We start from the raw sequence: 27487 nt of genomic DNA, 5'->3' as shown, positions 1-27487 counted from the left end.
AGTATATATACGTGGAGTATAACTTATTAGGGTCCCATGCTTGTGGTTATACATGATGTGGCGTTACACTGGTGGTATATTCATATATGAAATAGGAAAGTTGTCTGATTCACTCTACTCTTTCCTATTCCCATCTCCCCTCCCTTTCCCTTCATTCCCCTTTGTCTAATCCAATGAACTTCTATTCTTCCCTCCCCGCCCCCAAGGGCTCTTTTCAGCCTCAATAGAAAGCCTGTGGCAGTATTTTCCATGTAACAGGGGAACAAGGCTCATGAGATTCCATGCCCAGGGAGCTGCAAGTGCATTAACACAAGTCTGATCCCAAAGCTCGTGCTTTTATTTATAGTTCCCATAAAGCACTATGACTTCTACCAAAACTATTTCTCTACCTACTCTCTTGGCCAGAGCATGAGGCAGCAAAAAACCTGATTCAAACACTCTGACTGAACTGGACAGGAACAAGTTGGTGTTTTTGAGTTTTTATAGTGATGTTATCACTCACACAAGGACTGGGAGTGTAGTTCAGTGGTACAGCACTTGCTTACACGCATCAAGGCCCTGGGTTCCATCTCTAACACTACAAAAAGAAAGAAAATACACACACACACACATACACACAAACACCTCAATGAAAAATACTAATTACCTGATAATCTTTATTCAAGAAGTAAAAGAAACTGCTTCATAAGGCGTGTCATACAAGGCAAGCCTTTTGTTTCCAACATGTGAGGACTTGGCCCAGTCTTGCACTCCAGCTCAGGCACCCTCCTTAATACCATCCTGTTCACCATAAAATGGGGGTGGACAATTTAGCCAGTTTTACTTTTACTTGGAAATAAGGACCTCAGGAGGCTTTGACATGCTGAGGTTCCAGATATTTGCTCTGTGCATGGTGCTCTGCAGTGAGTGACCCCAGCTTATCTGATCTACATGTGCAAAGACAGGAATTAGCCCCACCCACCCCACCCACCCCAAGTCTTGGGCAGCAAGCCCTCTGCTTGATCTACTGCCACTGGATTTACCAACTGTCCTCCACACTCTCAGAATCCTCCCAAGAAGGATGAAAGCAGACCATGGCCACTAAACCAAGACTAGGATGCTGGAAAAAAAGACTGCTACACAAAGCAAAACCATGAAGCAAGAGGGGAAAATAAAATGAGGGTTAAGCTATGCAATTATACTGCCAATTTAGAAAGATGTTACAACTCACACTAAATATAAACATACACCTCATCTGGCCCCCTTCCTCCACAAGACACTTTAATGCAGGAAGCAAAAATACTACATCCTCCTTGTGGTAAGCACCATTAGTACTCAACACTTTCATACTGATGGTACATCGTATAAAAACAAAGTCATATACTTCTGTGTAAATCAACAAAAAGTCACAAATCAATATAATGGCAAAATCAGAAAGAAAAATTCTAGTTTCTCCACAAAATACAGAAAGTTTTAAGATTGTTAAGGGAAATGTTTGCTGCCAAATGAAAAACAAATCATCCCAACATAGGATGTTCAAAAGTCTAATTCATAAAAAAGACAATTTATTCTGTATTTAATAAAATGTTTATTTAGGATAACATAAGTCATGCAAGAGCTCAGTTTAAAAAAAAAAAAAAGAATATAAGGAATGGTAATTGGTGCTGTCAATTTTTTAAAAAATTGTAAATCACTTTACCAACCCAATCGTGATAGGAAAAACCATTCGAATCTGAGCATGGACATGGTTGTGCCAATCTTTAGGGAACTGCAAATTAAAATTAGAGATAACAAATTGTGTTCTGTTCCTCAGAGTAGTCTCATATCCAAAGTAATCATTACAGTTCCTCCCATCACACACTTGGATGGCAAGCAGTCCAGAGCCCCTGCCCATGAATTCTTCGGCACTCTTGGGATAGTCTCAAACTGAGACTCTCAGTTTCAGGGGAGGAGAGCAGGCACCTTTGGTGACTCTTGGTTGACACCCCCATCTACATTCAGAACCCTACAATTTTGGTTCTGAAAGACTTGCAAGTCACCATCACTAACCCTAAATGTAGTGTTGTGATGTCCATGGAAGGATTTCCACGGCTAGCAGGAAAAAATTTGGACAGATATACAAAATTCAACATAGTGTCTCAGATTTCAAACAAATATAACTCATCTTTTTGCAAAAAATAAATATAGTGGAATGCAAGTTTGATAGATGTTAGAATAGATAATCTACCAACTGCCAAGGAGTACAATTTCATTGCAGACAAAATCAACAATTTCCAAGAATTTTTTAAAATAAAAAAGTTTGCACTTATTCCTCACAAAAATCATCACTTTGGAACTATCCCAATTAAACTACACACTGAATTTATTAATACAGCATTAAGTTTCTTTGTGTAAAAAAATCTTTGTACATAGTAATAAAAAAAGATAAGGCAAGATGCATTAAACAGAAACCTTCTGGTTCTTTTCCTCTGCATTCTTACAGAGCCACTGATGACTGTCTGCAACAAAAGAGTTAAGTTTCTGATTTTCCGCATCGAGCATCTCATGCCTTTGCTGTGGTAAGAATTCTGTCCACGCACCCTGAAGGACAGAGGCTGCTGATGGTCTTTGGCACTTACGCTGGCAAACTGAGCTTCTTTCCCTTGAGTACTAGAATTGTAAAGAGAGGAAGAAAAACAAAAGATTACTGATGTTTACAAGTTCAGTTTCCTTTTTCTGATTCCTAAAAGCCTATCGACAAGATTCTACCCAGTAAATACAAAGATATGAGCAATTACATTAAAAAATATAAATTCAACTAAAAGCACCACCAAATTCACATCTGCTCTTTGTTATGATTCCCCCCCTATTCAACATATGTTAAATATGACCTGTGGAAGAGGTCTTGAAATTTCGGATATTAAAAGCCAGGTGTGGTGGCACATGCCTATAAACCCAGTGAATTTGGGAGGCCAAGAAAGGAAGATGTCAAGTTTGAGGCATTGTAGCAAGAACCTGAGCAACTTAGTGAGACTCTATCTCAAAATAGAAAAGGCTGAGGATGTAGCTTAGTGGTGAAGTGCCCATGGGTTCAATCCGCCGTATCCCCCAATACACATACACATACATACATACACATACACACACACACACACACACACACACACACACACACACACACAGATTACATATGCCATTTATGGAGCAAGTCTACCATTAGGAATGTTACTATAGAACAGGGATTCTTAGGTTGGAATCTGTAGTTAAAGCTTTAGGGACTCTTGAAATCCCCACAACTAGACACATGAATTTTTATGCATATATATAAATATGTACTTTTTATGAGCAAGGATCATAGTTTTCATCAGATATTTGCAAAGTTCACATATTCTATATACATGTATATAAGGATATTGATTTAAGCACAGAATTTTAATAGCTGCAAGTTTAAAAAAAAAGGTAAGCCTAAACACCGAGGAACAGGGTGTAAATGATAGTATATACAACACATAATGAAAGGCTATATGGATAATTTCTATTTATTGCATGAAAAAATGAGAGTGGAGGAAAAAATAGATCACAGAATAGTAAGTATGGTTTAAATCATGTGTCTACATACAGTCAGAAATATCTGGAATTATGTTTACTGAAATATTAATCAAAGGTCTCAAGTTTTTGATTCTGCAAATATTTCAATGAAATTGACACAGGTGCATTAAAATGAATTGGAATAATAATCTGGAGCTTATATATTAATATCACATATTACAGTTATATTATTATTGCTATATCATTTTATTATGTCTTATGTAATTATTATATGTTTACATTTGTATCTGAGTCAATGGGACAAAATGAGTTTTTATCTCATTTTGTGATTCAAATGAGTGATTATCTCTGAGTGTAGGATCTTGATGATTATCTTTCAAATTAATTCCAATTAAATCTTTTACAATGAAAATGTGCCGTTTATGGAAAACAATAAGGCTATAGCCAAAGGAAAAAAGGTCCTATAAATCAGACCGAAAGTCCTGATCTTGAATTTTATTTGACAATCATTAAAATGAACTTTCCTGAAGCCAGTTCTATATTGTGAGTCATAGTGTGCAATGAGCAGAGTTGGACAAGGGAACTGGTAAGCAAACTCCCAACAGAGCATGAGCCTACAGAAACCATGCAGGCCAGACCCAACCTACCTTTTGTGATGTACAAGTAGAAGAAGTCACAGTATAGAATGGTCTGGACTACACCAGCCACCACAGCAATAAGGTCAAAGAAGCCCTCGAAATAGAAGCGCCAGATCCAGTTGACAAGATATAAAGCACGGTAGAGGCCCAGGAAGAACAGGTAGTGGGTAGTGATGGTCTCAGCCTCCCCAGTCTTGCTGATCATAAAAAGCTGTGGAAGAATGGCCACTGATTCAAGGTAGATGGAGAAGGTCCACAAAATCTGGAAGAGAAAGGGAAAACTTCAGTCAGGATTCAGTGCTCACCATGTGTTCAGGGGAAATACTCTTGCTTTACTATAGAGTAGCTTAACAAGAATGGGAAGTCGGGTATGGACATCTTGGCCTTAAACAGCAGCTTGGTGACTACATACATCACTGACAATTAAGCAGCATTTTAGAAGCAGAGCACTGCCCGAGACAAGCTGGGTAACTTGGACACCTTTGCCTCTAAATTTTCACTACCTTGTCTAACACCTTATTCTTCCCTGCACTACTTTCTATGAATCTACATGTATGATGTTCCTCCTGGACAAGCATGTTTTCTCCAAACCTAGAATCTTAAATCATCCCTGCTTTCTGGCAGGGTTAATAATACCAGTAGCTCACTGGGCACAGTGGCTCACACCTGGAACCTTAGTAATTCAGGAGGCTGAAACAAGAGGATAACAAGTTCAAAGCCAGCCTCAGCAACTTAGTGTGATGCTGTCTCAAACAAGAAATAAAATGGGCTGGAGATGTAGCTCAGGGGTAAAGTGCCCCTGGGTTCAATCCCCAGTATTTAAAAAAAAAAAAAAAAAAAAAAAAAACTGGGAACTGTGTTCATTCTACTTCATCACTGCTGTTTTTCCTTACCAATTGATTTTTTCCCAGACTCCTATATTTTTCACTTACAGATGGCCTCTGACTTACAATTTTGACTTCACCACTGTGTGAAAGCAATACACACTAAATAGAAACTTTGAATTTTGATCTAGTCCTAGACTACTGATATGTACTGACACTCTGCTTTGATGCTGGGCAGCAGCAGCAGCCTCACCAGTCAGCCACACCATTCCAAGGGGACACAATCAACATTCTGAAATGTACCATATGTTGCTAAGCTGGTGTTTGGTAGGTTAGATGTTATTTTTTTTTTCTTTTTTTTTTTTATTGTAAACAAATGGGATACATGATGTTTCTCTGTTTGTACATGGCGTAAAGGCATACCATACCATTTGTGTAATCATAAATTTACATAGGGTAATGTTGTTTGATTCATTCTGTTATTTTTTTCCCTTCCCCCACCCCTCCCACCCCTCTTTTCCCTCTATACAGTCCTTCCTTCCTCCATTCTTGCCCCCCTCCCCAACCCTAACTCTAACCCTAACACTAACCCCTCCCACCCCCCATTATGTGTCATCATCCACTTATTAGCGATATCATTCGTCCATTGGTTTTTTGAGATTGGCTTATCTGGTTAGATGTTATTATAAATGCTTTTTCAACCTATAATAATTTCAACTTACAAGGGGTTTATCAGGATACAACCCCATTGTAAGTCAAGGATTGTCTATATTTTTATTACCCTTTAGGCTTTCTGGTGTGGTTAAATCAAAGGGCTCAAAAATTGGAGTTGTAATTATGAAAACTATCCAATGTGGGGCTTTACTCATGTTGACAACAGAAGGACTTGCAAGCAGTCTAGGTACTCCCAGCACCGGACTGACAACCAAGAACAGTGCAGTAACTTAACCCTGGTGTTTAGGTGCTAAACAGCAGCTCTTCACTGGGAAAGAGGCACTTAGGAACAATTCACCCCAGTGCGTGGTGTCAGGGGCACCATAAACCACTGTCCTCAAGGGCAAGAAGTTTAGCAGTGCTGCTTAGAAGCACAGACACAAAATCAGTGTGCAACATCCATATGTGGAAAGGAAACAAAAACTGGTCAGAATAGGAAGAAGACCATGTATCTTCAAACAAGGACAGATAGGGTTCTGTATTTGGTACCACAGAAGTTAAGATAATGAAACATATTTTTGAGTTTATATTCTCAAGGACAATCAACAATCAACAGACACCCAAATACTTGGGTGCTTTAATTCCTATCTACAATTTATTTACACCAAATAGTTCATGTTGCACCAGAAGTTTGCCTGAAAAACAAAAACGAAACCCCACAAAATTTCACATTATCTGCAAATAGGTCCATTTCCCTAGAAAACCAGACATGACCACTAAATAACACCTTAACTAACCTCTAAAGGAGAGAAATCGTGATTGACCAGAAATGAGAGTCCTCCCACAGGGACCACCAGAAACTCCACTCGGAAGGTATCATGATTTCCATCATAAGTTGCCTTAAATTTCATGTAGATCAGGTACACCGTGGCATAAGAGCAGGCAATATAGATAACCTAAAAACAAAAGAAAAAAAAAAAAAAAAAAAAACCAGGTTGTCAATACATTGCAATTCTTTCAACTCCCTCAGCTTTCTATATCACCAGTTGTTTTATTTGTTTGTTTTTGCTTGATTTTAATTTAAACATAGTAAAATTCACTTTGGGGGGATGTATAGCTCTGAGTCAAATAAAGAGGAACAAACTGTTCTATCAAGCCCAAAATCCCATCATCCTATGTCTTTGTAGTCAAGTCTCTCCAGGATTCACCTCTGATCATTGCTGATATGTTCTCTGTTCCGTTTTGCCTTTTCTAGAATGCCACATAAATGAAGTCAGACAGCATGCTGCCTTTTGCATGTGGCTTATTTCAGTTAGTATAATGCATCTGAAAGCTAACAAACTAGTTGCTTCCCATCCCCCCAAGTCTGGGGACTGACTTGGAAGTTCTACCACTGAGCTACAACCCCAGCCCTTTTTATTTATTTATTTTGAGGCAGAATCTGGCCAAGTTCCTCAAGCTGGTTTTGAATTTGCCATTCTCCTGCCTCAGCCTCCTGAGTAGCTGAGATTACAGGCACGGTCACTGTGCCCAGCTATGTTGCATATATTAATAATCCATTTTATTGCTGAGTACTGGCCCACTGTGAGGGAACATCATAACTTGTCTATTCACTCACCAGTTAGAGGACAGCTAGATGGTTTCCAGTGTGGGAGGGTGGTGAATAACGCTGCTATCAACATTTGTTACAGGCTTTTGTGGGAATATAACTTTTCATTTCTCTTTGGTTTATACCTAGGAGTGAGTTTGCTGGGTCAAATGTTAAATGTTTGTAAGTTTCAGTTTGTAAGAAACTGCCAAAGAAATAAATTTTAATCTCATCTTAGTACTACACAGCAGATTAAGGGGGGGAAAAAAAAAAGTTCAATGCAGTTCAAAACCAATGAACTTCCTTCTAGCATAACATTACTTCTTGGCTAGCATTTTTGTAAAGATAAGATAAACACTGCAATTCAAGTTAAACTCTGCCATGATGATTTACTTAAGTTATGTTACTTTTAACAGTGAACATTTGGATAATTGTTATGAAATCCTGTCTGGTAACATAACAAAAGCAAAACCTAAAGTTAGTGGAAAACACTACTGCCTCCAAGGGAATGATTTGTGCACATGGCAGTATAACTGCTACAGGGTTTACAATTAAGTTATGTGTTCTTTCATCTTCAAAAGGTCAACATCAGCCAGTCAACTGACCAAGTAAAAGTCTGATATACTGAAATTGCATCAATTTTCAAATTGCAGAAATTTAGGTCCAAGATTCAAACAGCAGATTTAGCTCAGGAGACAACTGGGATAGGGACCACCCTGCTTGGAACTACTTCTCCTTATGAAATACAACTTGACAAATTTAATTAGGAAAACATTTGAGCAAACTACTTAACAGGGAGCAATCATCAAGCCCTCATATGCCTAAAAAAAAATAAATAAAAAACCCACAAAGACATTAAAGAGTCCCTGGCATATTATGCAGTTATAGTTGAAAGTAAACAGTCAAAACTATTCAAATTGTCAGTCATAATCATACACATGCATAAACAAAGTACATATATTGTACATCTACACTGTGCCTACTTTTGGCACACACCCAAAGGAGGCTCCTGGCAGTCAGGGGCCCTCGCAGGTCAAGTGGTAGCCAGGGAGATACAGTCCATCAAGGCCTTCGCAGGCACTGGAAAACAACCGCTGCTGTCTCCTCTCACCAGTGCTTAAAGTTCAAATAAAACATGAGCATATACAATGTGGGTCTCATACTACCAGCTTTCAGGACATGATGCTTAGAAACTACAACCAAGCAAGCAAGAAGGATTCCTCTGAGAGCTGGTACTCCTAAAGAGAGGTGGAGGATTCTGGCTCACACACCTCTACTGCCTGCAGTTTTAGTTTGCCCAGACACCAAGCAGGGACAGTCATTTTTAAGACAGCTAATTATTTACTGATTATTAGGCTTCCATTGCTTAGTAAAGAACAGAATGATTACAAGTGACTCAAATTCAATTTCTGTTGTTTTTTAAATGTTATTGTATATTTTTATACCTTTATTTACTTTTACATGGTGCTGAGGATCGAACCCAGTGCCTTACACATGCTAGGCAAGTGCTCTACCACTGAGCTACAACCACGGCCCCTTTTTTTGAGGTACTGGTAGACTGATACTGTATACTGCCACTGTGTTAAACTCACTCACTAGTTCTAGTAGTTTTTTACAGGTTCTGTAGGATTTTTTATATAGGTGATCACATCATTTGCAGATAAAGAGTTTTACTACTTCTTTTCCAATCTGTATGTCTTTTTGTTTTATTATTTTATTGTATCAACTAGACCCTCCACTACTTTGATTAGAAGTGATGAGATGGAGCATCTTTGTATTTATTATCTTTGCTACATCCCCAGACCTTTTTACATTTTATTTTGATTCAGGAGCTTGCTAAGTTGCTCAGGCTGGCCTCAAACTTGCAATCCTCCTGTTTCAATCTCCCAAGAGCTAGAATTATAGGCCACTGCACCCAGCTCAAATTTGCTTTTTAAGTAAAGAACACAGGTTCAAATATTGCTCTGTTTAATAGTGCTTAAAAAATGCTTGTGAACCCAATGTGCTGGGGGACAGTGACTAAAACTCCACACCAAAAGGCTCTGACTTAAATATTACTTCCTTGGGTATAGCTTTAACCAAAAACTAGAACAATGCTTAACCTCCAGGTGCTCAAATTTTGTAGAATGAATGAATGAAAGAATCAGACTCCTATTACACATCTTGAGAACCTCTCTACTTTTCCTTCATTGTGTCCATCACAAATTGCAGTCATTTATTTAGTTCTGTGATGATCTGCATCTTCTCCCCCAGCAGACTATAAGACTTTTGCTTGTTTTTTACCAAATGCACCATGCCTACCTCTGTAGGTATTTATGCACAAACTCAATGACTGTGGGAAAGAACTAAGGCAGTGCTTCCCCAAGTGTGGAACATGACTGCCAGTGGTATACAAATGTTAGGGGTATGCAAGTATTTTATATTTCAGTAGTTACTCATTTGCTTTACTGTGAATTGGGAGAAATATAAGGAGGACATCAAAGGTGTCATGGATATGAATACTTAGGACAAGTTAAAAGGTTTAAAACGTATATATATATATATTTTTTTAACCTTTTTTTTTTTTTTTTTCATTTTTATGTGGTCCTGAGAGTCAAACCCAGTGCCTCATACATACGAGGGCAAGTGCTCTACCACTAAGCTACAACCCCAGCCCTAAAACATATATTAGTAAGTAAATTGTGGTGCAGACATTATTTAAGCATGACAAACAATGACAGTACAAACACAGATGTTTAGGAAAAACTAAGTGGAAAAAAAGAAAAGTAGAAGCCTACACACAGCAGCAAAACAAGACTCTGCAATCAGAAGTCCCAGCTTTAATTCCTCATTATGTACTGACTTGCTAGGTTTCTCTGGGAAGTCTATAATTTCCAAGGGCTTGAAAATGTAATAGGCATCCCTCTTTCTTATGGGGTTATCAAGAACTTTAGGAGCTCTATCATATTTAAGGAACTTAAATTTTAAAATCTCTCAGTTCAAAGTACTTTAGATTGTTTTGAAACAGAAAAGTATGCTCAATGATAGCTATTTCAAGTTATACACACAAGGTGGTCTAAAAGTTTTTAAGAATACATCAGTCTATCTAGATAGTATTCTTGGAGATTTTCAATTAAAAACACACAAGCTCCCAGCTACTCAGGAGGCTGAGGCAGGAGGACCACAAGTTCAAGGTTAGTCTGGGCAACTCAGACCTTATTTCAAAATAAAAAACAAAAAGAACCAGGGAAGCAGGTATGGTGGCCTATGCCTGTAATCTCAGCAGCTTGGGAGGCTGAGGCAGGAGGATCACAAGTTCAAGCCCAACCTCAGCAACTTAGTGAGATCCTGTCCTAAAAATAAAAAGGACTGAGGATGTAGCTCAGTGGTAGAGCACCCCAGGCTCAATCCCTAGTATCAAAAAATAAAACAAAAACTAAACAAAAAACACGACTGACATAAATTAACAGTTGCCATAGGTCCGTACATTACAGATAAAATACAGTCTACTGGATGCTATACCATACCTTCATAGATGTATTATATAATGAAATAAATGAAGTAAAAAGATCCAGGTAACGAGTTGTAAAGACCAGTGCAAACAGAAGCTGGCTTTTCCCAGAAATACCTAAAGAAACAAAAGGAAAGTGTTAGAAAAGACCTGGAGAGTTTTACAACTCCTGAGATCACACCACATGAAGTGCAGATAGGGAAAGTGAACACATGGGGTCAAAGGCCCAGGTTTGGGGATGAGTAAACAAGAGCAGTTTCAGTTCTTTCCTTTAACAACTCTTGAACACACTCTTTTTGGGAGGCTCTATCAACTTTGTCTCACTATGACTAGTAACTTAGGAAAATGACTTTGTTACACCATTTCCAACATACCTGGACATATTCTTCAAATGAACATTAACATTATATTTCTCAAATATGTCACCTTTAGGTAGGAATAAATATTTTCCAATAATTGAGCTGTTAGTATTGTAACTTGTCTTTACCTTCAGACCTTTCTTTCCCTTTTAAAACTGTATATCCATGGTGATAAATCTTGAGTATGGAATTGGAATTTACTGATTAAGAGATTGAGGATTCAACTGAGGAAAACTGCTTTAGGTGAGCCTGAGCAATAATTCTGCATGCCCTGGAATAATGACATGACCTCCCAAGGTGACTACTTTGCTGAAAGCAGCATTTACTTGGATATATTATGATTTTTTAGAAACTCCCATCATTTAAGATCCATCACACAACCAATCTTGTATTTGTTTAAACATGTTCCTGGATGCTATGGTAACACAAGAATAGGAACCTACAACTACAGCCAGTCTTCAAATGTCTAACCTTGGCATAACGTAAAACTGTTTTTGTTTCCAACCACCAACCCACCTCCAAAGCAGTACATCCACACTCAGATGAGGGAGAATAGAAGTTCACATGGCTTTTCTGACATCTACATTTGGTCAAATGCTTATATGACAAATGGTGTGAACTATGGAGACTGAGCAAATTCTTTATAAAGGAAACTGAAAGCTGACTGAATTCTGATATCAGAATCTACCCACCCTCATCTACGATGCAAAGCAATAGACATTAAGAAAACATTGACTCATTCCTTCCAAATTGATCAACAGAAACCAATTTCAAGGGTCAAAGGAGGAGATTCAGGTAAAAAAGTGCTTTGTTTAGCCTTTTCCTCAGTAATAGAGGCCCTTTTTTTTCTGAGATCAATGTTTCAAAGAAGAAATGAAGTTGGTATTAAAAACTGGAAAGAGAATACAAGATGCAGAAAGCACAGGGAGTAGACAGCCCACATTTGATATCTGTTGAAGATTTGAGAGGGAAATTTCCAGTTCACTTGCTATGTGGCTCATTCTAATATTTTTAAAAACATATAGGATAGGGATGGGCAAATTTTGATGTATAGGGTTTATTCTAACAAAGCTCCGGAAGCCAAGTAGACTTAAGTTCTCTTTTCAGCATTCCTAAACGAAAAACCTAGAACCATCATATAGCTCTGATTCCTCCCCTTTGAAGCCCAAATTACCTTTCATCTCCCCTGGGAGGTCATCTCTGAGATGATCTCCTTCAATGCTGGGCATTCATTCAGCAGGCATACAATGGGAACTACTTCATGCCAACTGCTGCCCTAGCTCCTGTTAGAGATCTATAAAGATACATTGTGATGACCTGGTTCTTGTCTTCCCTCTCTCCCCAAAGCCCAACCTGACAGAGATGTCTAAAGATGGGAGGTCGTACCTTATTCCATTTTGTATTTCCTGAACTGGACACTGGGCCTGACCCACAGCAGGGTCCAGAAATTATTTGCTGAATGAATGAGAACATGAACAAAAGAAAATAGAATTCATTTTATCTTCTACGTCATGTGGTAAATTCTTGTGTGGTATTTTGGGATAACATTTCTGAAGAATTTTCAAGTCCCACTGTGTCTCTACGACTGTAAATAGACAATGTACTCTGAGCTCTGCCCTAATTTACTAAAAGTTAGAGGATGGGAAAGTTCCCTGGGTGAGCATGGGATTGAGGAGAGGACAGGCACTGTGCCTGTGGTATAGAATCCATGCAGGAACGGGCATGCTGGAATTGAAGGATGCTTACATAGTTCTACGCAGTTCTCCCTGGTCTGAGTCTTGATTAACAAGTAGCAGCTTTGCCCTTTAAAATTGCAAAACTGTCCTGCCTTCCCAGAAAGGCAGGGATACCAGGTAAAGACAGAAGGGGGTGTGGCAGAAATCACCTGGTCACCTGAAATAACTGCTAAGTCAAAATGGCTATCTCCCTGTTTTAATTAATTTATTTTTGTGGGGCTAAGATGGAACCTAGGGCCTCATACCTGCGAGACAAGCACTCTAACACCGACCTCTACCTCCAGCCAGTATCTCCTTGCTAAGACTGTATCACGTAACCTGACTCAAAGAATACTCAACTGTAAAGGTTTCAGAAACTGGGGTCCCGATACAAAATGCACCAAGTTATAAATTAAGGAGAATAACTTGCCAAATGGAAATAATTCAGTAAATTTAACATCATTCTGGTCTTTTCCCACAGGGTCAAGTAAAGTTTTCAAAAGCCTACAACTATAAACCTCCGTGTATGTTATAATACCGCAAGTGAAAAGTGTCATTTTTTACATTTCTATTGGTTCATAGAATAGATTCCTCAACCAAAAAATAAAGTCCAAGAAATTATTCTGGTAACAGCAGGGATACAACCAAGCACTGCAGATCAGACCACAGGAAAGCCCTCAGGGCAGCACTCAGCAACTATACCCCTAACTGCTCTCAAAGGATCTGGAGGTTCCCTGAAATTCTCCAATTGACAGTTAAGAACTACCTGCTAACAAGGCTCTTTTCCCTTACTGTAGAATGTGACTTAAGAAAAAATGAGGCTTTGGAGCTAGAGCATCTAGGTTCAATCTCAGTCACTTGGGGTACAGGGTCCATTATATATCACCCTGACCTTACTTTCAGTATCTGTCAAATGGGGGCAAATTATACTAACTGTGGGACTCAAAAGAGAAGTTAAAGTGCTTTATAATATACCTGCCATTGTGAATGCCTGAGAAATGATAGCTTATTACATACTGTTATATCATTTTTTTCTTATTTTCAAAGAAATTCATGTAAATTATTTTATTAAAAATTTCAAGTGGGCTTAAATGTGTAGGACAAAAAGTGAAAAAAGCCTCTTAAACAACCCTCCCATCTCCATTTTAAGTGTAACTTTTTAAGCTTTTTTTCTAGGTGTCTGCATGCTTATCCTTAAAGTGGGGGCCAATTTTGAGTCTTACAACTTGTTTTTTAAACTGAGTATCTCAGATTCATCCTTTCCTATTAATAAGTTTAGCTCTAGCTTGTTGGTTTTAATGGCTGCATAGTGTTCCTTTTTGTGGCTATACCACAATTTGTGCAACCACTCCATTAATGGACAATTAGGTTGTTTATAATTATTGTTGTTATAAATCCTGCACAAACATCTTTGTATCTGTAGACAGTGTTTTTTATTTATTTAGATACAACAGACATTTTGTACCTGAATGTCGATTGTTCACACATATCATAATTTCCATAGTTCAGATTCCCTAGAATTGCTGGAGTAAAAGACATGAACATTTCAAATTTTAGTAAATAATGTCAAATTTCTCCTAGAAAGTCTGTGCCAATTCGCATATCCATTAATGCCAGATGGGAGGGCCCTTTTCTTCATACCCTTGCCTACATGAGACCTTTTAAACCTCTTTTACCTTTTTCTACCCAGCAGGCACATAAACAGTATTCGCTACCATTTTAATATCCAACCTCCAAACTCCTAGTGGCTGGGCATTCTTTTATGTTTAACTGGTCTTCTACTAATCTGTAAACTGCCAACTTTTTTCATTTTCTATCAGGTTGTTTTTATCTGCAGGAGTACTTTAATATGGATATTAACTTTCTTTCACTTACATATACTACAGATTATTTCTCTCAGTTGTCTTTAACATTCTGACTTAATAAGTTAATTTGGAGGGATGTGTCATCTTGCTTCTTCATCAGTCTAGCTGGTCCTATCCAGGACCATGATAAGAATATATATTCAGATCATCTGTACCCATCAGCAAAGTTTTATTCTTTTCTTCAGAGGTCTTGTACAGTTCTTGGTTGAAAAGTCAGAGGAGGCATCTCTGGGACCTTGCTTGCTGCTTCACAACCATAGGATATACTGCCCATACAACCACAGTTTTTATCTTTTCATACATGTTTTACTATCTCAACTGAACTGTGGCTTGCTTTCTTTCCCCATTTTTTTTTTTTTTTGCGGGGGGAGAGTGGGGGTTGCCAGGGATTGAACACAGGGGCACTTGACCACTGAGCCACATCCCCAGCCCTATTATTTAGAGACAGGGTCCCACTGATTGCTTAACACCTCGCTTTTGCTGAGGCTGGCTTTGAACTCTTGATCCTCCTGCCTCAGCCTCCTGAGACACTGAGATTACAGGCGTGTGCCACTGCACTCAGCCCACTGCAGCTTTCTTGTTTGGTTTTTTTTTTTTTTTTTTTTTTTTTTTGCGGTGCTGAGGATCGAACCCAGGGCCTTATGCTTACAAAGCAAGCACTCTACCAACTGAGCTATCTCCCCAGCCCCTGCAGCTTTCTTAAGAGCAAAAATTTTGCTGCCAGCTGCAGCTCTGAATTGTGTCTCAGAGCCTTGCACATAGTGGGTAGTCAACAACTGCTGGAGAACAATGATTGCTTAAGAGACTAGAACTCAAATGGACAGAAGTGACAGCTCCAAGAAGAGTTGAAAATGCCAAAGTTTCTTGAAGTATTCAATGCCAACAATAAAAGATGAGGTGTTTTCCATTTATATCCAATTATGTAAAATGCAAGGACATCATTCTGGTCTGTCATATTTGATAGGTTGAAAAGTTTACAACCTTCATAACTGCTAAGAAGGAAGGAGGGAAACCTGGGAGGAAGGCTGGGGGTCATAGATCTCAGAAGGACTCCAATGTCATTTATACTCAGTAGATGCAGCACTGTTAACTATCATTATTAGTACATAAGAAAATTTAGATAGGAAGCTCTTCATCTAAAAACCACAGCTTGCTCTCTCCCAAGGTTATTCAGGTCAGGGTTTAGGACACACACACACACACACACACACACACAGAGCGACAACTTGAGTACACTATGGATCAAGTTGCAATGGTAGTTCAGGAATAGGAGACATACTTCATTTTGGCATCCCTCTGTAGTGACAATGGCAGATGCAGACACAAAAAAGAATAGATTCAAAGATCAACTCACTGCCTCCACTTTAATATAGGTCCTTAAAGGCAACATTCTGGAATTAGAAATGACAGAAAAACAGAATCTCCAGCTTCCTTGTAAGTCTGTCTCACCCCTCCCTTTAGAGAAAAAAGTCCTACCATCCTAAAGCTGCAGGCATTTTCAAAATAGGTGCTGAAACCCTAAAATGAGCCTCAATACCAGTATTTTCAAAGTGAGAAACACAATCTGGATGTACATGTCTCCTATTCCAGTTATTTGAGAAACTCTTATCAAATGTCTCTATACAACTTTTATGATTCATTATGGAAAAACAAAGTAGTTAATTAAATTTAGCATTTAAATTGAAATAAATGATCTTAGGGAATTTTTGATTTTTTTTTTTTTTTTTTTTTTTTTTGGGGGGTGCTGGGGATCGAACCCAGGCCTTATGCTTGGAAGGCAAGCACTCTAACGACTGAGCTATCTCCCCAGCCCCGGAATTTTTTATTTTTAAAGTAAAATCTGCACACAAGAATAGCTTAATATCTGAGGAATAACTGGGAACCACATACAAACATCTATTTTTCTTTCTTTCTTAGCATTTTAGCTGAAGTACTTTATATTTTTGTTAATGCTCTAAATCTCCCAAATGTAAATAGTGAATATTAAAAAATTCCCAAAACAGCTAACCTTTCACTTTCTCATTGTTACTGAAGGTTCCTTTAAGAATTCTATTTCTGGAGTTGCACTAAATTCAATCAAACATCTTAGTTCAGATACAAGTTTAGGAGATAGCACATTTACAACACCTAACTATCTGCCAGAAGAGGGGATTCTGAGAAACATGAGACAGAAAATGAAGAGACACATACAAAGACACTGAAGAAAAATTAAAGATTAAAAGTGATATCTGAGTGCAACAACAAAAAAAGGACTTACACTACTGACATCACATATTTAAACTAAAATTGTTTATCCCAAAGCAGACAAGATATTTATTCAAAACTCTTAATTGTGAATTAATGATTGTGTTGCATTCCTGGCTCTATCACTACTTTGCTCACCTCCCCAAGATTCAGTTCCTCTGTCCTCAGAATGGGGATAATAGCACCTACCTCATAAGATCAAGGACCACCTGGATAAGCCATATAAAAGCACTTAGCTGACTACTTAGTACATAGCTAGTGCTTAAATGTTAGCTATCATAATCACTGCAATAAATCTGCTACCATTGGAAATCATGCAGTTGAGCCTTTCAGAACTATGTAAAAATTGAGAGATCACCTCCAAGTCAGACACACTGGTTTCAGTACATGGACTTTGTGACATCCATTCTGACTGCTCAAAGGTCTTTTTGGTTTTGCTTACTTCCTGGATCTCAGCTATGTTCCAGGGAGACAGGTGAGGCCTGCAGACAGCAGAGTCAAAAACATGGTGTTACTTTAAACGTGGAAATTTTTATAAATAAACCAGGTAAAGGGAATCTGCCACCTGCTTCCTTTAGGACTCCCATCTTTCACTGCCTCTGAAAAAATTAAGTTCATGAGTTCATCAAAAGCTATTTCACTGAGGCCATAGCATCAAAAATAATGCATTTTGAGAAATTATGTAAAAATTCACTATTTTTAAGCTTTTATGGTTAATGAAACATAAAAGTCCATGGCTATTATCTAAGAAAAGTCTGTCTGTTTCACTACCTCCCAGCAATGCTTGTATGAAATGTGTGTGTACTCATGGGGAGGGACTGGGTCAACTCACTGGTGACGTGGAGTCAGGAACTGCATGAGACCACATGAGAAACATCAGCGGTACCCGGCGCCACGGTTTTAAGAGAACCACTTATTAGATGGAGGCACTCGGAGTTTCACAAACTAGCTTGCTTCTCAAAGCAGCATGAACTGCGCCAAGAAATTCACTTAAAAGACCTCTCTCCCACCGCCCCTCCCTGGGCAGGCACGATCCTGGACCCCAGGGCTTGAGTGAAGCCCACGCAATTTTAACCCCAGGTTTGACTCGATACCTTACAGATCTAATCAGAAGCTCAGTCTTAAAAGGGGTAGGGTGGAGAGCGAAATGACCTCTCGCCCCAACCCCCGGCGGCCCCACCTCCCGGGTGGCCTGGCTGCCACGTCAGGCGGAGCCCGCCGCGGTCCTGCCCATCCTCCTCCCGCCAGTCCCATTGATTCGTGGGCCTCTCACTCGGAACCCAGCCTGAAGAAGCGCCCCAGGAAAGGCCGGGGCGGGAGACACTTCTGCTGACCCCCACTCCCATCACAAACTTTTCAGGCGGAACAAGGGCCCTGCGCAATTCGGCCAGCGCCCCTCCGCCCCAACCGCTCAAGTTCGCGAGCGGACCAAGCGCTCAGCGGGGCCCGGCGCTGCGACACCTCGTCTCCGCCCAGGCACCAACCAGAGGTTCAAGCCAGGCCCCAGCGCCCTGCGGGTCAGTCAAGGGGGCGTGTCGGGTCAGCGCCGGCCGGACCCGCCTCTGGGCAGCCGAAGCCGACGGGTCCTCGGGGCGACCCGGTCCCGCGTCCCAGCTTTTCGGGGCCTTGCCCGGTCGCTCACCGGCGCAAGAGCGCGTCTTCCAGATCTTAAGCAGCAGGATGACGATGGCCGCCAGGTGGGACAGGTCCCCGGTCAGCCGGAAGATATTCATGGCGGCGGCGGTCTGCGCAGCGTGGCAGCCCTGGGGATCGGCAGCTCAGGCGGCAGCGGCGGCCCCTGAGAGGAAGCGGCGAAGATGGCGAGAGCGGGCGCGACGTGGCCAGGGACGTGGCCGAACTGCCGTCGCGCGCGCGGGGCAGTCTGGGAGCGCCGGCCGCCGCCGGCCCCGCCCCGGCCCCGCCCTTTAAAGGGGAAGTCGCGGAGTCTCAGCGGGTCGGGCGGCTGAGGACCCCAAGTTCTCTCTCACTTCCTCCTACCCGGCTTCCGGCCTCTTCTCGGGTGCCAGCGATTTCCTTTAATTTTTGAAATGACACTTCCTTATAAGGGTGGTTCCCCCCCCATCCCCCTACCACTAGTCATAAAAGCTCTAACAAGTTTATTGTATGAAAAAGAGGAAAATAATCCGTTATTGCATCTCTCAAGGTCGGCATTCGGGATGTCGTGGAGGATACGGCTCATATGGGAGACCAAAGATTCCACCATTCAGGAGCTGTCTTTAAGAAACAGAATCCAGGTCGTGTGCGGTGGTGTACTCCTGAAATCCCAGTTATTCAGGAGGCTGGGGCAGGAGGATCACAGGTTCGAGGCCAGCCTTAGTAATTTAACGAGACCTTGTCTCAAGATAAAAAATGAAAAGGTTTAGGAATATAACTCAGTGGTAAATCAATCCCCAGTCCCCAATAAAAAAGAGAGGGAGAGAGAGAGAGAATCTAAATATTTAGCAGTAGAGCACTTTTAAACACCTGGGTTCTATTCCCAGAACTGGGAATTGGAGGGTTAGAATAAAGAGAATGCTAAATTAGGTAGAAAAGTGAACATTTCTCTAGGATGAGAAAATAGATCATAAGAAAATACAAACGGAACCCAACTGGCAGACAGGCTCTGCTAGTGTAATGTACAGAACCTGTTCAAAATGAAAACACAGGGTTAATAAAAGACAAAAGGAAAAATACTGTTAAAGGTTTAACCAAAATACAAAGCTTTTTCTTCTGCAGTCTCTCAATTTGTAGTGTTTCTTTTATGCTATTTAAGAAGAAATTAAATTTTTAAATTATGATCTGACTTTTCTTGTCTAGATTTTGAACAAAATCAGCTTTGAATGCAAATATTAGAGCATTTTTTAACTAGGATGAGGAGTCACCAAAAACATACAATTCCTATTTCTTGGCTTGTTTGTGGAGGGTGCCTGGAGTTACCAGAAGGGACAATACAGCTGGCCCCAAGAAGGCTGAAAGAAAGAAGAGGGGGCCCACCAGGCACAGAGAAGACCAAGGGGACACACCTTTGGGTAAAGGGTGCTAGATGAGCCAGTGTAGACAATAATGTGGACCAGGGGAGCTTGTAGTAAGTTTTACACTCAATGTGGGTCAGGAGAGCTTTAAGGGAGTTTGATGGCTTGAGCCATGTGTCATCTGTTTCCATGTAGCACTCTAATCCTAGGCAAAGGGCAATCTTCAAAGGATTTTCACCCTGCTGCCAGGTACCTGAATCAGGGCTCGGGGAGAGGCCTGCCCCTGCTGAGTTGTCCAAATGCACCCTGGCATGATGGATAACAACTAGTGTGCCTTGCCCAGAGAGGCTGCAGGGCACAGACTGTCACCTAACCCAACCTTCCCTGCACTGTGCACTCAGGTCCCTGCAGAACAAAGGGTGGCAGATAAGAGCAGAGAACCAGAGCCCCCATATCATGGAGTAAATGGCCAATAACCCATCTTGGAAAAGCAAAAGGACAGCAAGAGGTGAAAACACAAGTGCCCAGAGTCCGAGTCTCTGTTTCACGTGCCATTGTCTCATTGGGCTTTACTGCAAAACATAAAGTAAAAGATAAAATTATTAAAAATTTCAAGGCAGCAGCGGCAGAGCACTAAACCTTGAATGTGGGCCCTTCTAAGCACTGAGCCCTGAGAAATGGCATTGGCCTCTTACCCAAGAAACCAGCCTTGCTCACAGATTCTACCACCAAAACCACAAAATTCAGAAAATGATACAAGACTTTACTAATTACTACCTCACACGCTTCTTCTTTATTTTTTTTTAGTTGTAGATGGACACAATACCTTTATTTTATTAATTTATTTTATGTGGGGCTGAGGATCAAACCCAGTGCCTCACAGGTGCTAGGCAAGTGCTCTACCACTGAGCCACAACCCAGTCTCTCACACACTTTTCTAATACATTTTTCCCAACATTGCTGTCACAGTACATTCTGCTTAGCTTTTCCTATGACTGAGTTTGACATATTTTCTATAGCGAGAATATAAAAATGCTCTTTCTCTGGTGTTTTAGTCAGCTTTACATCACTGTGATCAAAATGCCCAACAAGAACAACTTAGAGGAGGAAAAGTTCACTGGGGCTCACAGACTCAGAGGTCTCAGTTCATAGATGACCAACCCCATTGCTCTGGGCCCCCAGTGAAGCAGAGTGTCATAGTGCAAGGGCAGGGCAGAGGAAATCAGCTCACCTCAAGACAGCCAGGAGACAGAGTAAGGGAGGATGGAAGGAGGGGAAGGGTTTCAGGAATGAAGTCAGGCTTGCCCCCCAGTGACCCACCTTCTTAAGCCACACCCTACCTGCCTGCAGTTATTCAAACTAGGATGGAGTGATGAGGTCACAGATCTCAAAATCCAGTTGTTTCACCACCAGGCATACCTGTATTTACAGAGGATCTTTGCGGGGACACCTCATTTCCAAACCTTAAAGTCTAGGATGGCTGATTTTTAAATATTTTTGATTGTTTGAAATATTTCTTTCATGGAAATTTTTAGGACCAATGTCACATTTGGGAAAACCTCAGTCATGCTTCTTTTATATAAAAGTTGCAAGATTGCAGGGCATTTCTAGTTGTCTTGCACAGGGACTAATGGGTGATACTTTCTGAATTGGCAACACTAGTTAACCATCTTGTTTGTGTTCCTTATAGTTCAGGGTTTTGACATTTGTCCACAGATTACTTGATACTTCCCTTAAAAGGGGCAGCTTAATTCCCATTCCCTTAAATATGAACTGGACTTAGCAACTGACTTCTAACCAGTAGAATGTGGCAGGGATTGGGGATGTCACTCAGTGATAGAGCATGTACTTAGTATGCATGAGCCCTCAGTTCAATCTCCAACACCAAAAAAAAAAAAAAAAAAGGAAAGAAAAGAAAAGAAAAAAGGATTTTGTAGAGATGATGGCTTGTCACTCCATGCTAGGTCATAAGAGGTACTGTGACTTGCTTCTTCCACTCCACTTTCTCATCACTCACTCTGGAGGAAGCTAGCTCTCTAGTCACAAGGACATGGAAGCAGCTATATGGAGAGATCCATGTGTTAAGAAGTAGTCTTCTCATGGAAAGCCAGCAGATGACCTGCTAACAGCCACATGAGCGAACTATCTCAGAAGCAGTACTCCAGCCCCAGTCGAGCCTTTGGATGAATGCAACCTTGTTTTATGTCTTTATTAACTGTTGGGAAAATATCGTTTAAAATAAAATCTGGGGCTAGAGTTGTAACTCAGTGGTAGAGCGCTTGCCTACCATGTGTGAGGCACTGGGTTTGATCCTCAGCACCATGCAAAAATAAATAAATAAAACAAAGGTATTGTGTCCATCAACAATTCATAAACAATTTTTTTTTAATTCTACCATTTCCAGGTTTGGGCACCAAAAACAAAAATAAACAAACAAATTATATCTCCTGCCAACCCAGTAAAACCTCTGCCGAACATGCAGAATAGAGCCAGGTGCAGTGGCGCACACCTGTAATCCCAGCAACTCTGGAGGCTGAGACAGGAGGATTACAAGTTCAAAGCCAGCCTCAGCAACATAGCAAGGCCCTAAGCAACTTAGCAAGACCCTGTCTCAAAATAAAAAAAAATAAAAAGGGCTGGGGATGTGGCTCAGCGGTTAAGCACCCTTGAGTTCAATCCCCAGTAAGTTAAAAAAGATGCAGAAAAGACTGAAAACCTTTTATTACTGTGTAGTCATCAAAACAACTGTGATGGCCCTCACAGGCAGTTTGCTACAATCCACTAAAGAGATCCTAGACAAAACGAAATTTCAGTCTTCTGTAGAGCTGAGCAGATACAATCCATTGAACTGTAAATTGTCTTTGTCCCAAAGGAAAAAATACATTACTTCATTTTTTTTTTTAATTTACAGTATTGGGAATCAAAGCCAGCATCACAGGTATGCTCAGTGTTCTATCACTGAGTAATATCCCGGTCCCTGTATCTTCTTGACAAGCAGGAGGACGTTGTAACTTGGAGCCAGGTATCTAGGCTAAACTCCCACAACCCAGGGAAACTCTACCACTGAATTACATCCCCAGCCCTTTTATTTTTTGAGCATGGTCTTGCTAAATTGCTGAGACTAGCCTTGAACTTGCAATTTCTCTGTCTCAATCTCCAGAGTCACCGAGATCATGGGTATGCACAACTGTGCCTGGTGAAAATGTATTGTTTCAAGGTGCTAAATTTTAGAGTAATCTGTTATCCAGTCACAGATACTAATACAGGGATGATGCCAAAAAAAAAAAAAATGCAACTTTATCCAAAGACATGCAGGATAAATTATGCTAGGGTTTGTACTTCTATGTAAGAAAACACTGTCATTCCATTTTACTGAATTCCCATAAAGAGAAAAATAGACTAGGCATGGTGGCACACTCCCAGCGGCCTGGGAGGCTGAGGCAGGAGGATGTGAGTTCAAAGCCAGCGTCAGCAAAAGTGAGGTGCTAAGCAACTTGGTGAGACCCTGTCTCTAAATCAAATACAGAAAGAGGACTGGGGATATGGCTCAGTGATGGAGTGCCCTTGAGTTCAATCCCCAGTACCCATCCCCCTGCAAAAAGGGCTATATGAAAGGGATAGAAGACACTGCGCTGGTGCATGCCTGTAATCCCAGTGACTCAGGAGGCTGAGGCAGGAGTATCAGGAGTTCAAAGCCAGCCTCAGCAAAAGCGAGGTGCTAAGCAACTCAGTGAGATCCTGTCTCTAAATAAAATACAAAATAGGGCTGGAGATGTGACTCAGTAGTCGAATGCCCCTGAGTTCAATCCCTGGTACCTCCCCCCAGCAGAAAAATACCCTTTATCAGAAAATGAAAAGAATCTACATACTCAGCAAACTTCTGAACCAAAGACACTAGCTGATACAGAGGTTCCTCCAGGGTTACAAAACACATTAAATAGAACTATTCTTGGTTAGGGATTTAACTATCAAAGAAGACAGATTTATATTACCACATAGGAAAACCATCACAAGCTTCATTTTGGTTAACAGGTGGTGCTTTCAAAACTGTCCCCACTGCTCTTTACTATGTGTGTGTACACACACACACACACACACACACACACACATATGCACAATTCATGCCCCTGATGGATCCAAAAATTCTAGAACTTAACCACAGGATTATAAACTAATCACAGGAAAATGCAAAGCAATTTGTAAACATTTATTTGGTTTAGAAGATGGTGGGCTTTGAAGAAGAAAATGGATTTCAGTCAAATACCCAAACCATGATGATAGATTTGGAATTAGGTGCCATCAAGGCTTCCACAAGTGAATTTCAAGATGTAACCGACAGGGTTTGCTTTTTTTCCATTCAGTCCCATGAATTTGGCAGAAAATTCCATCCGTGGATTGACAGTGCACAGGGCAACAATGAAGACTTCAATTTAAAATTTAGTAGTTTGAATTGGTGTTCCTTCCAGCCGATGAAATTCCAGGAATTTTTAATGAATTTAAGCTGCATTGGTCAAAAGTAGCCAGTGAAGTTGCTAAGTGGTTCAAAAAACAATTATGAACATGGTAGGATGTATTACCCCTAAATGAAAGGGGGACAGTAAAACACCATGTCCCTGACTACTGTTTCCAAAAACCTAGTCAAGTTAAGGTGACGCCATCCAGCGGAGTCAATTTGGCGCGGGGGACAAAAGAGGCTCTTGAATTCGGAATGGTTTATTGATGAATCAGGAAACCCGGGAACTGGAACCTCGAACCTCGAACCCCGGCGCTCGAGAAGAGCCGGCTTATATCCCCTCCAGGAGGTGAAGGGTAGGGCTGACGCCAATTATGCAAAGAATAGGCGAAGAGCTAGCTGCCCAATCATGATAAAGGTCAAAAGGAGCAGGCACATCTGGAGGACTCGGGAACACTGGTGCACGTGTTGTGTGCGTGGACTTAATTGGATAAGGCCAATGACAGATCACCTGGGTGTGCTTATGTTAATCAACCTCCTCACACCGAGGTGATCAAAGCAACCTCTGGCTGGCTGCCAGGCGCCATCCCGGCGCAGTCCGCACAGCATAGCCCCCAACATTAAGGGAACAGTGAGATACAGCCTGGGCCAGATGTTCAAATACATATTATTTTCAAGACCTCTTATACACACCAAGAGCTGGGGCAAGTGGTGTTACCTGTAGAAAGCTACTTTCTTGCATGGTATAGCAGAAAAGTTGCTCCTTGGGATGCTGGTCATACAAGCAAACTAAGCAGCTGATGCTGGTGATGTCACTGCTTCTGCAGCCTAACATAAGCCTGTCTCAGTGGGACTGGTATAGCACTAAGGGCATACATGTCACTTGTTCAGCCAGTCACCCCTGGAGTAAAAAAACGCAGTGAGGGAGGAGGCACTGCTTGGTACTTTGAGGGACGGAGGTTGTGTCTGTTCTGCCTGTCACTACTGACCTCTTCCTAGAGCAGTCACTGATCTCTTGTAAGCTTTGCCTAATAAATCATGTCTTGCGTGCTGTATCCGGGCACTTTCTTTGACTTTTCTGCAACCTACCCACTGCCCTGGTACAACTGGGCTGTGGATGTGACCTAGGATAAGAAGGTCCTTATGCAGCAGTGTTGCTATTCCATCATCAGTTTGGTTTCTGCCAGATCTGTGGTCTGTGCATGCAGAATGGATTTTCCACACACCAAAAACAACATAGAAACATGTCACTGAAGATGGGAAAACTGGAGGAGGGCAATACTGGGATTGAACCCAGAGGTGCTCTGCTACTGAGATACACCCAGCCCTTCTTTGCTTTTGTTTCAAAACAGGGTCTCACTAAATTCCCGAGGCTGGCCTTGAACCTGCAATCCTCCTGCCTAAATCTGAGTTGCTGGGATTTACACTATCCCTGGTTTCAGAAGATAGAAATGTGTCACTATCCCTGGTTTCAGAAGATAGAAAATTTCAACAAGGTGCGCTCCCATCAGTGTATATTCAATCAGAAAAATTCAAGAACGGTGTCCCATACGAAAAGAATATGAACATATTCTCCAATGAGAACGACACCCTAAAAGAAAAAAGGATCTGTTTATCACAATGCAAGACTTCAAAATACAGTTAGTGGGCTGGGGATATAGCTCAGTTAGTAGAGTGCTTGCCTTGCAAGCACAAGGCCCTGAGTTCAATCCCCAGCACCACAAAAAAAAAAAAAATATATATATATATATATATATATATAGTTAATGATCTTGAAAGTTGGCTAGCTCTAAGGGACCACATCCATGCAATTTTCCATAATTTATAACTGTAATACACTTTTTTTGTATGTTAAATTTTCTTAGTTTTCTTTAATATTTTTAAATTTGTGGGCTTGCGGTTGTGGCCCAGTGGTAGGGCACTTGCCTAGCATGTGTGAGGCACTGGGTTGGATCTCAGCACCACATAAAAATAAATAAATAAAATAAAGGTATTAGGTCCACCTACAACTAAGAAATACTTTAAAAAATATTTTTAATTTGTTCTTGTTCAGTTGGTTGATTTTTGGTTTTGAGACAGGGTCTTCCTATGTTGCCCAGGCTGGCCTTGAACTTTTGATCCTCCTGCCCAGCCTCCAACAAAGCTGGGATTATAGGTGTGTACCAATACACTTAGATTATTACCTTTCAAGTTTTTTTCCTCAGTATTTTAAGTTGTCAGCATTATGTCTTACAAGTCACTAATGCTATATAATTCCAACGATCCTGGAGATTGAGAAAGGAGGATCAGAAGTTCAAGGCCAGCCTGAGCAATTTAGAGACACTGTCTGAAAATGAAAAATAAAAAGTCCTGTGTGTAGCACAGTGTTAAAGTGGTTGCCTCGTATGTGTGAAGCCCTGGGTTTAATCCCCAGTACTGAAAAAGAGAAAAGAAAACAATTATTTACATAATGTGTACTTGTAGTATTAGAGAAATGAAGATGAAATACATAGCATTACATTAGTGACTGGTGAGTTACATAAAGAATTCTAATCCATGTAATGCATTTTTTATTTGATTCTGTGGAAGCGTACTATCACAATGTTGACTTTGCACATAAGCATTGTTCAGATACATGAAAATGTTGAAACTTCCTCAATAAGTGAAGAGATATCCTTCCTGTACATGTGCATTTGTGAAAGATAGAATTGAGATCTCAGCTCTTTGGGTGACTGCATACATGGTGGTGGCCCATTGCAGTTTTTAATCAATCCATCAAAAGACTTTGTCATGGTATTTCCAATGATTGCAGATGTAAAGCTGGGTGTATGTGATTAGTAACCACAGTGATATGTGTTTATACATTTGCTCTTTGACCTTTTTTTTAATGAATACCTTTTGTCTCTTCGTAACCATTATATACCTGTGTGATTGTTATGATGAACCTAAGTGTTCATGCTTACAAAAATGTGTATGTTATTCATGTCTATTGGAGTGGTCTATAAAGTGTTCTGCTTATTCTTCAAATAAATCCATTTAAAATATAAATTAGTATCTTTAAAATATTTTTTTCTTTTGGTACTGAGGATTGAACCCAGGGACACTTTACCACTAAGCTACATCCCCAGTCCTTTTTATATTTTTATTTTGAGACAGTGTCTTGCTAAATAACTGAAGGTCTCACTAAGTTGCCCAGTCG

At 40.6% G+C, this 27487-nt stretch overlaps 1 protein-coding gene across 2 annotated transcripts; it reads right to left on the bottom strand.

Annotated features, from left to right (window-relative positions):
- Positions 1–1550: 1550 nt before the first annotated feature.
- Kdelr2 (KDEL endoplasmic reticulum protein retention receptor 2) lies at positions 1551–18758 on the bottom strand. Of its 2 annotated transcripts, XM_047533941.1 has the most exons (5): positions 18527–18752; positions 10718–10818; positions 6421–6579; positions 4155–4407; positions 1551–2628 (listed from the first exon to the last, which is right to left on the bottom strand). In XM_047533941.1, exons 1-5 carry the CDS (start codon positions 18615–18617, stop codon positions 2594–2596), a joined length of 639 nt encoding a protein of 212 aa, XP_047389897.1. In that variant the 5' UTR covers positions 18618–18752; the 3' UTR covers positions 1551–2593. The 2 variants fall into 2 exon arrangements, with proteins under 2 accessions (XP_047389897.1, XP_047389898.1); XM_047533942.1 differs by lacking the exon at positions 4155–4407 and having other exon boundaries at positions 18527–18758.
- Positions 18759–27487: the final 8729 nt, after the last annotated feature.

Source organism: Sciurus carolinensis, chromosome 18, assembly GCF_902686445.1.
Source record: "Sciurus carolinensis chromosome 18, mSciCar1.2, whole genome shotgun sequence".
NCBI lineage: Eukaryota > Metazoa > Chordata > Mammalia > Rodentia > Sciuridae > Sciurus > Sciurus carolinensis.
Note: the sequence above shows the minus strand (reverse complement) of the source record. Positions and strands in the feature narration are given on the sequence as shown.

Coding starts and splice junctions, on each gene's coding strand:
- Kdelr2 (XM_047533941.1), bottom strand. CDS start 18,617: ATGAATATCTTCCGGCTGACCGGGGACCTGTCCCACCTGGCGGCCATC. Junction 10,819..18,526: donor GAAGACGCGCTCTTGCGCCG/GTGAGCGACCGG, acceptor TTGTTTCTTTAG/GTATTTCTGGGAAAAGCCAG. Junction 4,408..6,420: donor ACGATTTCTCTCCTTTAGAG/GTTAGTTAAGGT, acceptor TTTCTCTTCCAG/ATTTTGTGGACCTTCTCCAT.